This window comes from Delphinapterus leucas, chromosome 3 (genome assembly GCF_059928025.1).
Source record: "Delphinapterus leucas isolate spDelLeu-1000000601 "Yukka" chromosome 3, BTC_Dleu_Yukka2, whole genome shotgun sequence".
NCBI classification, from domain to species: domain Eukaryota; kingdom Metazoa; phylum Chordata; class Mammalia; order Artiodactyla; family Monodontidae; genus Delphinapterus; species Delphinapterus leucas.
This window is the reverse complement of record NC_143131.1, coordinates 53,549,803-53,564,053: the sequence shown is the minus strand read 5'-3', so window position 1 is coordinate 53,564,053 and position 14,251 is coordinate 53,549,803. Positions and strand designations below refer to the sequence as shown.

Sequence of the window (14,251 nt, the reverse complement as noted above, 5' to 3'; positions counted from 1 at the left end):
TCTTCATAATCAAAGTGAAAAGGTTAAACATAGCTAAATGATCATACATGTATATCTGTCCCCAAAACTTAACATAAATGTCAATAAAGATTTTTTTAAAGTGTCAGTTTATTAGATCAAAGTATAGGAGAGAAGATAGAGGCAAAGAAGAATTTTAAACAAGGTTGTAGAGCATGGAAATAGATAAGTATCTGTGTTCCAAGAGACAGAAGTAATGATAGCAAGAGAGATTATCTGCCTTACAGAACTGAAGAGAAAGGCTTTGAATTTGAAGGAACCTTGTACTTCAAAATTCAGGGTTCAAGTGTGGAGCTAAAAACAAGGAGATTTTTTTAAAGTAAGAACAGACTACTAGACCTTCTCCCTCTCTCTTTTGCAATCAAGAGACTAACTTTTACCCACACACCTAAAAACTGGAGGTATATGGAGTGGAGACATTAAACTATTGAGGCTTTGGACTCAGCACACCAAGTTGGGTCTTTAGTAGGGGTGGTGTGAGGTCAAAAGTCAAAGTTCAAGTTAACATTTTTATACTATGTGGTGAAGTACCAGCTTCTTCCGTTGATCTATCTCCAGGGGTCCTACAGTATGGTATAAAAGTAGCTTCAGACTGGAGCTAAAATAATCCCTGGAAAATCTAAATGGCCTGAGAAAAAAGATCTGTAAGTATTAATATATGGGGGATCCCAGTGAAAAGCAGGATGGCCATCCATCAAAAAGCCATTTATAAACAAAGCTTGTTTTGAGCTTTAAATGAGAATACCAACTTTTATTCAACATAGTGTTGGAGGTCCTAGCCACAGCCCTCAGACAAGAAAAAGAAATAGAAGGAATCCAAATTAGAAAGGAAGAACTAAAACTGTCACTGTTTGCAGATGACATGATCCGATACATAGAAAATCCTAAAGATACTACCAGAAAACTACTAGCACTCATCAATGAATTTGGTTAAGTTTTAGGATACAAAATTAATATACAGAAATATGTTGCATTTCTATACAATAACAATGAACTATCAGAAAGAGAAATTAAGGAAACAGTTCCATTTACCATTGCATCAAAAAGAATAAGGTAACCTAGGAATAAAGCCACCTAAGGAGGTAAAAGACCTGTAATCAGAAAACTGTAAGACATTGATGAAAGTAATTGAAGGTGACACAAACAGATTAAAAGATGTACCATGTTCTTAGATTGGAAGAATTAATATTGTTAAAATGACCATAATTTCCCAAGGCAATCTACAGATTCAGTGCAATCCCTATCAAAATACCAATGGCATTTTTCACAGAACTAGAACAAAAAAATCTTAAAATTTGTATGGAAACACAAAAGATCCCCAATAGCCAAAACAATCTTGAGAAAGAATGGAGCTGGAGGAATCATGCTCCCTGACTTCAGACTATGCAGCAAAGCTACAGTAATCAAAACAGTTTGGTCCTGGCACAAAAACAGACACATAGCTCAATAGAACAGAATAGAGAGCCCAGAAATAAACCCACACACTTATGGTCAATACAAAGGAGGCAAGAATTTACAATGGAGAAAAGACAGTCTCTTCAATAAGTGATGCTGGGAAAACTGGACAGCTACATGTAAAAGAAGGAAATTAGAACATTCGCTAACACCATATACAAAAACTAAAGACAGATTAAAGACATAAGTGTAAGACCAGAAACCATAAATTCCCTAGGAGAAAACTTAGGCAGAGCACTCTTTGACATAAATCATAGCAATATGTTTTTAGATTTGTCTCCTCAAACAAAGGAAGTAAAACAAAAATATACAAATGGGACAAAACATACAAAATATACAAAACATACAAAAAACATACAAAACATACAAAATATACAAAAATGTATATATTTTGTATACAAAATATACAAAATATACAAACATACAAAATAAAACAAAATATACAAAAGTTTATTAAACTTAAAATCTTTTACACAGCGAAGGAGCCATCAACAAAATGAAAAGACAGCGTACTGAATGGGAGAAAACATTTGCAAATGCTATGACTGATAAGGGGTTAATATCCAACATATATAAATGACTCGCAGCTCAACATCAAAAAAACAAACAAGCTGGGACTTCCCTGGCAGTCCAGTGGTTAAGACTCCATGCTTCCACTGCAGGGGGCATGCGTTCAATCTCTGGTTAAGCAACTAAGATCCTGCGTGCCATGTGGTGTGGCCCCCACAAAACAAAACAAAACAAAACAAAAAAACAATCCAGTTAAAAACTGGGCAGTAGTCCTGAATAGACATTTTTCCAAAGGGGACATTCAGATGACCAATAGGCACGTGAAAAGATTCTCAGTATCGCTAATTATCAGGGAAATGCAAGTCAAAACCACAGTGAGGTAACACCTCACACCTGTCAGAATGACTGTTGTCAAAAAGAACACAAATAACAAGTGTTGGTGAGGATGCGGAGAAAAGGGAACCCTCATACACTGTTGAGAATGTAAATTGGTGCAGCCTCTGTGGAAAACAGTATGGAGTTTTCTCCAAAAACTAAAAATAGAACTGCCATATTACCCATCAGTCCCTCTGCTGGGTATATATCCAAAAAAAAAAAACCACTAATTCAAAAAGATACATGCACCTCATTGTTCATAGCGGCATTATTTACAGTTGCCAAGATATGGAAGCAACCAAAGTGTCCGTCAACAGATGAATGGATAAAGAAGTTGTGGTGTATATATGTAATGGAATACTACTGAAGCATAAAAAAATGCAGTTTTGCTGTTTACAGCCTCATGGATGGACTTGAAGAGCATTATGCTAAGTGAAAGAAGTCAGGCCGAGAAAGACAAATACTGTATGATATCACTTATATGTGGAATCTAAAAAAGTACAGCAAACTAGCGAATATCACAAAAAAGCAGACTCACAGATAAAGAGAACAAACTAGTGGTTACCAGTGGGGAGAGGGCAGCGGAGAGGGGCAATATAGGGGTAGGGAATTAAGAGATACAAACTATTAGGTATAAAATAATCTACAACGTTATATTATACAACAGAGGGAATATAGTCAATATTTTATAATAACTGTAAATGAAGTATAACCTTTAAAAAATAAAACTAAATAAAAAATACAAAAAACTAGTGAATATAACAAAAAAGAAACAGACTCAGAGATATAGTCAACAAACTAGCAGTTATCAGTGGGGAGAGGGAAACGGGAAGGGCAATATAGGGGTAGGGGATTATGAGGTACAAACTGTTATGTATAAAATAAGCTATAAGGGGACTTCCCTGGCAGTCCTGTGGTTAAGACTCTGCACTTCCACTGCAGAGGGACGTAGGTTCGATCCCTGCTTGGGGAACTAGGATCCTGCATGCAGTGCGATGCGGTGGGGGGCAGTGGGGGGGAATCTATAATGATATATTGTACAACATAGGGAATGTAGCCGATATTTTATAATAATTGTAAATAGAATATAATCTTTAAAAATTGTGAATCACTGTATTTTACACCTGTAACATACGGTATTGTATGTCATCTATACTTCAATGAAAAGAAAATGTTGACAGACTCTAGGTCCATCCACCTCATTACAAATCTTTTTATGGCTGAGTAATATTCCATTGTATATAAGTGCCACATCTTCCTTATCCATTCATCCGATGATGGACACTTAGGTTGTTTCCATCTCCGGGCTATTGTAAATAGAGCTGCAATGAACATTTTGGTACATGACTCTTTTTGAATTATGGTTTTCTCAGGGTATATGCCCAGTAGTGGGATTGCTGGGTCATATGGTTAGTTCTATTTGTAGTTTTTTAAGGAACCTCCATACTGTTCTCCACAGTGGCTGTACCAATTCACATTCCCACCAGCAGTGCAAGACTGTTCCCTTTTCTCCACACCCTCTCCAGCATTTATTGTTTCTAGATTTTTTGATGATGGCCATTCTGACTGGCGTGAGATGATATCTCATTGTAGTTTTGATTTGCATTTCTCTAATGATTAGTGACGTTGAGCATTCTTTCATGTGTTTGTTGGCAGTCTGTATATCTTCTTTGGAGAAATGTCTATTTAGGTCTTCTGCCCATTTTTGGATTGGGTTGTTTGTTTTTTTGTTATTGAGCTGCATGAGCTGCTTATAAATTTTGGAGATTAATCCTTTGTCAGTTGCTTCATTTGCAAATATTTTCTCCCATTCTGAGGGTTGTCTTTTGGCCTTGTTTATAGTTTCCTTTGCTGTGCAAAAGCTTTGAAGTTTCATTAGGTCCCATTTGTTTATTTTTGTTTTTATTTCCATTTCTCTAGGAGGTGGGTCAAAAAGGATCTTGCTGTGATTTATGTCATAGAGTGTTCTGCCTATGTTCTCCTCTAAGAGTTTGATAGTTTCTGACCTTACATTTAGGTCTTTAATCCATTTTGAGCTTATTTTTGTGTATGGTGTTAGGGAGTGATCTAATCTCATACTTTTACATGTACCTGTCCAGTTTTCCCAGCACCACTTATTGAAGAGGCTGTCCTTTCTGAAGTAAGTCAGAAACAGAAAGACAAAAACTGTATGCTAACACATATATATGGAATTTAAGAAGAAAAAAAAAATGTCATGAAGAACCTAGGGGTAAGACAAGAATAAAGACACAGACCTACTAGAGAATGGACTTGAGGATATGGGGAGGGGGAAGGGTAAGCTGTGACAAAGCGAGAGAGTGACATGGACATATATACACTACCAAACGTAAAATAGATAGCTAGTGGGAAGCATAGTGGGAAGCAGCCGCATAGCACAGGGAGATCAGCTAGGTGCTTTGTGACCACCTGGAGGGGTGGGATAGGGACGGTGGGAGGGAGGGAGATGCAAGAGGGAAGAGATATGGGAACATATGTATATGTATAACTGATTCACTTTGTTATAAAGCAGAAACTAACACACCATTGTAAAGCAATTATACTCCAATAAAGATGTAAAAAAAGAAATGAACTTTAAAAAAATAAAAATAAATGGTTTTGGACTTACAAAAAAAAAAAAGAAAAGAAAATGTTGAATGGCCAGCCTATGATCATTGACATTTGTGAAATGCCTCCAAATGGAAAGGCGGAAACCCAAAACAATTTATGAAGATGAATCTTAAGAAAATAGAGGCAATTCAGGGAACAAAGAGAATTTAATAAAATAATATCTTCCTAATTTGATTAACTCTACTTTATCAAGTTTTATTTTAAGGCAGCAGTCCCCAACCTTTTTGGCACCAGGGACCAGTTTCGTGGAAGACAATTTTTCCACAGACTGGGGTTGGGGGTGGGATGGTAATGTGAGCATGGGGAGCAATGGAGAGTGGCAGGGAAGGAAGCTTCACTTGCTCACCCACCGCTCACCTCCTGCTGTGCAGTTCCTCTCCGTGGCCCAGGGATTGGGGACCCCTGTTTTAAGGTTTGTACTCAAATATAAGAAATACTTGCCCAACTTAAGGTCAAAAGAGTTTCTTTCATTTTTTTTTTAGAAATTTTAATATTTTAGGTTTCACATTTAGATCTATGATCCATTTTAGAATAACGTTTGCATGTGGAATGAGTTATTGATAAAGGTTCTTTTTTCTTTCACGTGGATACTAATTATTCTAGCACAAATTGTTGAATAAACTATCTTTTTCTTTTGAATTTCCTTTGCATATGTGTTGAAAATTAATTGATCATATATGTGTGTATCTATTTCTAGACTCTCCATTTGTTCTCCATCCTATGTGGTGGATATATCTTTTCCTTTGTTCTGTATTTCTGTCTTTAGGCCAATACTGTGTTGGTTTGTTTACTGAAGCTTTGTAATGTCTTGAAATTAAGTAGTATGAGTTCTCTAACTTTGTTTTTTACCAAAATTGTTTCATATTTTCATATAAATTAGAGTTGGCTTGTCATTCTATCCCATAAAGAAGCTTACTGGAATTTTGACTGAGATTGCCCTGAATCTATAGTCAAAATTGAGGAGAAGAGACATATTGAGTCTCAGTCCAGATCCATGAGCACTATATGGTCTCTGCATTTATTTAGGCCTCCGTTTATTTGTTATTTACAAAATTTATCTCACCAATGTTTTGTAATTCACTACATCAACAGACTAAAAAAGAAAAAAAGCATTTTATCATTTCAATAAATTCAGAAAGAATTAAGTGACAAAATTCCATATTAATTCATGATTCAAAAAAAGACTTTATAAATTGTGATAGAAGTGTGCAGGTCATGAGGGACTTCTCTGTCATTCCAGTGGTTAAGACTCTGCACTTCCACTGCAGGGGGCACAGGTTTGATCCCTGGTCGGGGAACTAAGATTCTGCGTGCCGCAAGGTGCGCACAAAAAAAAAAGAAAAAAGATGTGTGCAGGTCTTGTATGTGTTTGTCAGATTCATCCCTTTAGTATTTCATATTTTTGGTGCTATTAAAATGGTATTCTTTTTTAAAATTTCAATTTCCAATTATTTATTGCTGGTACATTCAAATACAATTAATATTTATATGTCAATCTTGTATCTAGTGAGCATGATAAACTCCTTTATTCTAGTAGCTTTTTTGTAGAATTTTCTTTTATATTTAATTAATTAATGTATTTATTAATTTTTTAATTTATTTGGCTGCATGGGGTCTTTAGTTGTGGCAGGCAAACTCTTAGTTGCGGCATACATGTGGGATCTAGACCAGGGATCGAACCCAGGACCCCTGTGTTGGGAGCACAGAGTCTTCACCACTGGAACACCAGGGAAGTCCTCTGTAAGATTTTCTACATAGCTAGTCATGTCATCTGAGAACAAAGGCAGTTTTACTTATTTCTTTCCATCTGGATGCTTTTTATCTCTTTTTCTTGGCTTATTGTACTGTCCTAGAATATTTAGTAATGTATTGAATAAAAATGGGGAAAATGAACCTTTTTGCCTTGTTCCTGATCTTAGTGGATAGCATTCACTCTTTGACCATTAAGTGTGATGTTAGCAGTAGGTTTTTCATAGATGCCATTAATAAAGTTGAGAAAATTACCTTTCATTAGAATTTATGAAGAATTTCTCAAATCATGAATTAATATTGAATTGTGTCACTTATTTCTTTTTTTTATTTTAAAGAAAACATTTTTAATCTTACAGTACAGTACCTTGAAAAGTACAGTAGTACAGTACAACAGCTGGCATACAGGGGCTGGCATCGAGTGAACAGGCAAGAAGAGTTACCGACTGGAGGAGGGGAAGGAGGTGGGAGATGGTAGAGCTGAATGATTGTCAGCAATAGGAGACGGAGGGCAAGCTGCAATTTCACTCATGCCTGACATTGATGGAACGCATATTCTCATCTTTGAAAGTTTGCAGCTTGAAGGTGCATACGTAGGGGACTACTGTAAGCAGTTTATGTCGTGTCCTCGGGCTATGTCATTCTTTTTTTTTTTTTTTGACATCTTTATTGGGGTATAATTGCTTTACAATGGTGTGTTTCTGCTTTATAACAAAGTGAATCAGTTGTACATATATATATATTCCCATATCTCTTGCCTCTTGCGTTTCCCTCCCTCCCACCGTCCCTATCCCACCCCTCTAGGTGCTCACAAAGCACCAAGCTGATCTCCCTGTGCTATGCGGCTGCTTCCCACTAGCTATCTACCTTACATTTGGTAGTGTATATATGTCCATGCCTCTCTCTCGCTTTGTCACAGCTCACCCTTCCCCCTCCCCATATCCTCAAGTCCATTCTCTAGTAGGTCTGTGTCTTTATTCCTTGTCACTTATTTCTAAATTCACTGATTTCAACTATTAACTTGATTCCTAAGATAAACCCCACATTGCTATAATCTATTAATCTTTTTTATTTATTGATGGATTTAATTTGCTAAAATTTTATTAAGAGTTTTGTGTCTATGTTTTTGAGAGATATTGGTCTGTGGTTTTCTTTTTTGGTGACATCTTTTTCAGGCTTTGGTATCAGGGTAATACTAAGCTCATAGAATGATTTCAGAAGTATTCTCTCTTCAAAAGAGCTTGTATGGAATCAGTATTATTTATTCCTTAAATGTTTCTTAGAATTTATAGGTGAAGTTGTCTGAGGTTAGAAATTTTTTGGTGGGAAAATGTTAAACTATATATTCAGTTTCCTTATGGCTAGTCAGGTTATCTTTCTCTGAATGAACCTTGGTAGTTTGTGACTTTGAAAGTTTGTCTCATCTAGTTTGTCAAATTTATTGACAGAAAATTGTTCATAGTATTCCCCCATTACTAATTGTTCATAGTATTCCCCATTACTATTTTAATGTTTGTAGCAGCGCCCCCTCTCTTATTCCTGATGTTGGTAATTTGTGTTCTTTTTTTCTCCTTTAATTAGTCTGGGTAATTTTATTGATCTTCTCAAAGAATTAGCTTTGGGTTTCTTTGATTTTTCCCTATTTTTCTTTTTGTTTTTCTATTTCATTGATTTAAAACTTTTACCATTATATTTTCTTCAGCTTACCTTTGGTTTTATTTGCTCTTTTTCTAGTTTCTTGTGGTGGAAGCTGAGGTCATTAATTTGAGAGCTTTCTTTTTTCTAATACAGGCTTTTAGTGGTGTAAATTTTTTTCTGAGTACTTCTTTTGCTTTATTACAGAAAATTTAACCTTTTCATTTTCAGACAGTTCATAGTAATTTCTTATTTTCCTGCTGATTGCATCTTTGACCCATGGATTATTTAGAAGTGTGTTTTTAGTATCCAAATATTTGCACATTTTTCCAGGTACCTTTCTATGATTGATTTTTTTTTGAACTTTTTAAAAGTTTTATTGGTACAGTTATTATAGTGAATTGCAATTTATATACTGAACTTTTTCTTTTCTTTTTTTTTAAGTATGGGCTCTGACACTTTTTATTTGTGAAACCTCAGGCAAGTTACCTAGCTCTTTTTGTTTTTCATACATCTTTATTGGAGTATAATTCCTTCACAATGTTGTATTTGTTAGTTTCTGCCTTACAACAAAGTGAATCAGTTGTATGCACACACATATCCTCATATTCCCTCCCTCTTGAGCCTCCCTTCCACCCTCTCTATCCCACCCCTCTAGGTGGTCAAAGAGCACCAAGCTGATCTCCCCGTGCTATGCAGCAGCTTCCCACCAGCCATCCATTTTACATTTGGTAGTGTATGTGTGTCAATGCAACTCTCTCACTACATCCCAGCCTCCCCTTTCCCTCTGTGTCCTCAAGTCCATTCTCAATGTCTGCATCTTTATTCCTGCCCTACCACTAGGTTCATCATTTTTCTAGATTCTATATATATGCGTTAGCATACGGTATTAGTTTTTCTCTTTCTGACTTACTTCACTCTGTGTGACAGACTCTAGGTGCATCCACCTCACTACAAATAACTTGATTATTAATTTAACTTAATTCCATTATTGGATCATATTTAATGTAATATCATTATGGTTGCATTAAAATGTACATATTTGATTTTTCTTTCATATTTGTCCTACATTTTCTCTGTTCCTATTCTCCTCCCTTCCCACTTTCTTGGATTAACTGTGTATTTTTCAAAATAAATGTATTTTATTTACATTATTAGCTTATTAGGTATATCTCTTCATTTTTTTTTCATGGTTGCTCTAGGGTTTATAATATACAATTTTATATTATTACAGATTTAGAATTATAAGAAGCTAATGGAAACGCTTAATATCAGGAGAATGGAACACTAGCTAATGTGTTCTAGAAACAAAAGGATACTAGAAAAAGTTTAGCTTATTGTAATCCCCTATAGCCACACAGTCTTCTTATATGTTCCTCAGATACCTCATACTTCTGCCTCAGGGCCTTTGTACTTAAAATTCCCTTTGCCTAGAACATTCTTTTGCTAGATGGTGACATGACTTATCTTTTGCTGTCTTTCTCTGTTGCTAAACTGTTAGTTAACCTGATCAGAAAGGTCTTTCCATATCATACTACCTACCTAAAAGAGCCTGCTCCTCATTTCTATACTCTCGTTTTGACCTATTTTTACTTTATGGTATTTATCCCTCTCTGGAGTTACAAGTTTGTTTCTTTGGATTCGCCTCTTTGTTCTGTTCATCTTTGCATCCCTGACTCCTTCATCAATGCCTGGTGGTCAACAACTGATCAATAAATATTTGTTGAATGAGTGATATTCATTTGTGTCTGTTTTGTATAGTCTCCTTAGAAAAGAGACCTAATCTGCCTGGTTACTGAAAATTCACCATCAAATTGCCTTTCAGTATGAAATTAGAAATTATTGCTCAAAACCCCTTATATTTTTTAATTTAACAATGAAATATTACAAAGAACTTAGTACCTGCTGTATAATTTCCCTTTCAAAGATTTTTTGCTAGGCTTTTTTTTACTGTTGATTTCTGTATATATATCCTAGTATGTAAATTTCACTCTCATTCAGAAATATCACTATTTACAGGAGTAAAGACTAAGCAATTAATTTTAATTATTTTGTTCTAGTTCCAAAAATTGAGGCATGATCTTGAATTGGCACTATCTACTATTCAGTCAAAGAATGAAAAGTTAAAGGAAGACTTAGAAAGGTATATTTGTATTATAATTACTACTAATCATTGATATATATTGAATTGGCATTAATGTTTTATTTGAATACTGTTTTGTTTTTCCATGTTTAAAGGGAGCAAAAATGGTTGAATGAACAGCAACAGATATTGGAATCTCTTGATGTACTACACAATGATTTGAAACAGCAGGTTGTGACATTTTCTGAATCAAGGTATTGATTTTGTGTTTTAGGTTTTCATAATAGGAAAAATTATTTCCTTTTTTATGTTATATGAAATACATAGATGAAAAGAAGGTAACTTTTACCAGAAATTGTGAGTCTTACCCTGACTTTTGCCAATTGTTAAGTTACCTAATCTTTTATGAATAATTTGACTTTTAGTTTTCCTACATGTTAAATAGAGACTATTTATCTCATAAAGCTAGTTATTTTGAGCAATGAAGTTTGAACAAAGTTTTTGATTAATTTTATGAGTAACCAGTTATATATACTTAAGTATTTTATCAGCAAATTAATTCTCTTAAATTAAAAAAAATCTTTTAGAATCTTTAATGAGCTGAAAACGAAAATGCGTGATATAAAAGAATATAAGGAGAAACTCTTGGTTACCTTGGGTGAATTTCTAGAAGACCATTTTCCTCTGCCTGATAGAAATGTTAAAAAGAAAAAGGTAAGTTTTAGAGAAGACATTCATGTAGATATTCACATATGAAATTGTTTTAGATAGGTTCACAGGTAAATTTTCTGATAAATTTTTATGTTAAATATACACTTCAAAGACATACACAAATAGGTACATGCACAGAAATATTCCATCATCACATTATAATAATGAAAAATTAGAAGCAACCTAGTTATGTAATAAAATAAGATTAAATACATTTTTTTACATTGTATTCATATTGATGGAAAAATGCAGCTTTTAAAAATGTATTGAACACTATCAAAAGAGTTTATGAAATCTCACAAATTATTGATTGTTAGAAGATAAAACACAGATGATTAAATTGTGTGAGTCTAATTTGTACCAAAGAACGTAATAGTGCTTATGCCTGGGGCTAAGATTGTAGGTAAGATTTGTTTTTGTTTTCATTGTTTTTCAAATTTTCTATGATAAACATATGTAACTTTTAAAATCAGAAGGTACCTGTAGTTAAGGTAAGTTATTGACTATTTTAATAACAGTTATGATGGAATAAACCTTTTTCGCAAAAGCAAATATTTCATTGAGTGACAGAAGGTTGGGAACAAGCACTTTAATTCCTTTTTTAAAAATAGTGTAGGTATAAATAAATAGAACTTGTGGAAGTGGAATAGGCATTGAAACTGGGACCAGAACAATCTTTCTAAAAATATACATATTTAACAATTTATTTAATCATGTATTTTAAAATATACATATTTAAATCATTTTTCAACATAAACCTTTTGATGCCTCCCTCTGGGATGAAGTCTATAAACTCCTTAGAGGAATGAATTTATATTCTGGACTTTGTCTATCTCTTTAGCCTCCTTTTCAGCCATTCTTTATTCATCTCTTGCATGAGTCCATTCAACCATAGTACTACAGTTCCAGCAGGTATGCAATGACCTGTCACTTTTTTGTGCCTTATACATTCTATTCCCTCTGGTTACAAAACAATTCCTATCTGGTGAAAATAGTAAATTCTTTCTTAAAGCAACTCAAACATCATCTTTTGTGTGATGCATTGAATGAAGTTTTGGTGTCATTTTATTAGCATTTATTACATGATTTTGTAGTAATCATTTATTTCTCTTTCTCTGTTGACCCACCACGCTCTGTGAGCTCCTTGGTTTGTTTAATTCATCTTTGTGTCTGTACTGTCTTGCATACCTATTGTAGTACCTTCTGAGTTCATATTTCTTGAATGACTGTGAGCATACTAGGAAAAGGAGAAAAAAGTTTGTTTTCTTATAATCTGTGTTTATTCTTCCCTGTCTTCTTTGTAATTATCAGTAGGCTTTACATTTGTTATGGACAATTTCTCCCATTCTATCCATTGTTATTTATGCCCCTTAGTCATTTGTGAAATTGTTAACAGCCTTCTGTTAATGATTTCAGTAAATTCATGATCCCTTACCTCTTAATGATCATAATCTTAAAATAACTTAATGATTTATTTTCTGATTCCAGTCTCTCTTTTTTTCAACTTTTTTTTTTTTAACCTATTAAGGTTCTCCACTATTAGAACCAGAGGTTTGAGACACTCCTAAACGAAAGCACTGATTACCAGAAGCCACCATGAGTTTATTCAGTCATATTGGATAAGCTCACTTTTTTTAAATGAAGTATATGAACTGTTGATACATATTACAAACTGATAGGTTACTCTCTCTCCCTCTCTCTCTCTCTCTCTCTGTCAAGCAATAATAATGGATGTATCAGTGGGCTCAAGCTGCCATAGCAAAATACCAAAGAATAGGTGGCTTAAACAAAATAAATTTATTTTGTCATAGTTTTGGAGGCCAAATTCCAAGATCAAGGTGCCATCAGAGTTTTATTTAAAATAAATAAATTGTGTTATTTATTTTAACTTTGGTAGTTTCATTGCATTTATATTCTGTTCTGATACCATCATTCATGTATACATTTAGTCTTTATTGTACATTATGTTGGATTCAATCCTTATCATCTTTTACCATTCATTTTTGAGTTTTTAAGTTTAATCCATTGTTTGATATGATGGGTTTGTTTGACAAGTAATTTGTTCAAGAAGAATTCCTGGGTGTTTTATTTTTTGAATTCTTAAATGCTGAACATATTTTGCTGTATACTTAAACGCTTATCTTAGGCAGAGATTTTAAAAGTCACAAGACTTGGTAAGGGGTTTCTTCATTCTTCTCAGATTGAATGTGCTGTGGAGAAGTCTGAGGCCAGCCTGTAGATGTCTTGCTGCTTCTGACTATTTGCCTGAAGGATTCTTTATCTCTGAACTTCAATAACTTAACAGGGATATGTCACAATGTTGATCATTCAATATCAGTTTTGCTTTGAAGATGATGCATTGTTTCCAGGGGCAGATTTAGGTCACATTGCATTTCATGGCAATTTTATTTTATTATATTTTACATTGTTTATCATATCCTTATGTTGAAACTTGTTTTTTTGTTTTCTTTCATTATATTTTTCTTCTGCATTTTCTTTGATTGTCTCAAACCTTTATATTTTAACCTGTGCCTTGCTGCTTGTTTCTTTAATATATTTGTATTTCTATAAAACCTTAGGAGGACTCCATGCTAATCTTTGATTATTGTCAGGAAGGTACTAGATGTCACAATAGTAGGAGACCTTGTAGTTAATTGAATGTCTGAACTCAAAAGCTGCTGATTAGCTTTAGTATTATCCTAGAAGATTTCCCTTAGAACCTTATCCTATGGAACATTTTTAACAGTAATTTGGATAAAGAGGTAGAGGACATAGTCATCAAAGTTTACAAATGATATGAAATTGAGAGAGGACTAGATAGTAAACTTATTGGATGACAGAATTAGAACTGTATTTTTTAACTGGCCAAGATAAAATAGGGCGGTCCAAATAAAATAGGACGATATTTAGTGGAGGTACGTAGAATATCTTTCTTGAGTTTAAAACATTGAAGAACGAAGGAGACATATCTTAGCTACATACAATGAAGGAAACTTTGGGCACTTTAGATGATAGTGTTCTCAGATAGAGGTCAGCAGGGCAGAATAGATGTCCAAAAGCTAATGCAATCTTAAACTTATTGAATGA

General features: G+C 34.1%; 1 protein-coding gene across 3 annotated transcripts in view; it reads left to right on the top strand.

Annotated features, from left to right (window-relative positions):
- Positions 1-14,251, top strand: part of CENPK (centromere protein K) — a 42,311-nt gene that overhangs the window by 21,625 nt on the left and 6,435 nt on the right. For all 3 annotated transcript variants that reach the window (XM_022551416.2, XM_089908916.1, XM_089908915.1), the window contains 3 exons: positions 10,431-10,513; positions 10,609-10,707; positions 11,041-11,167. In XM_022551416.2, coding sequence (XP_022407124.1) covers positions 10,431-10,513; positions 10,609-10,707; positions 11,041-11,167 — 309 coding nt within the window. The remainder of the gene's footprint in view (positions 1-10,430; positions 10,514-10,608; positions 10,708-11,040; positions 11,168-14,251) is intronic.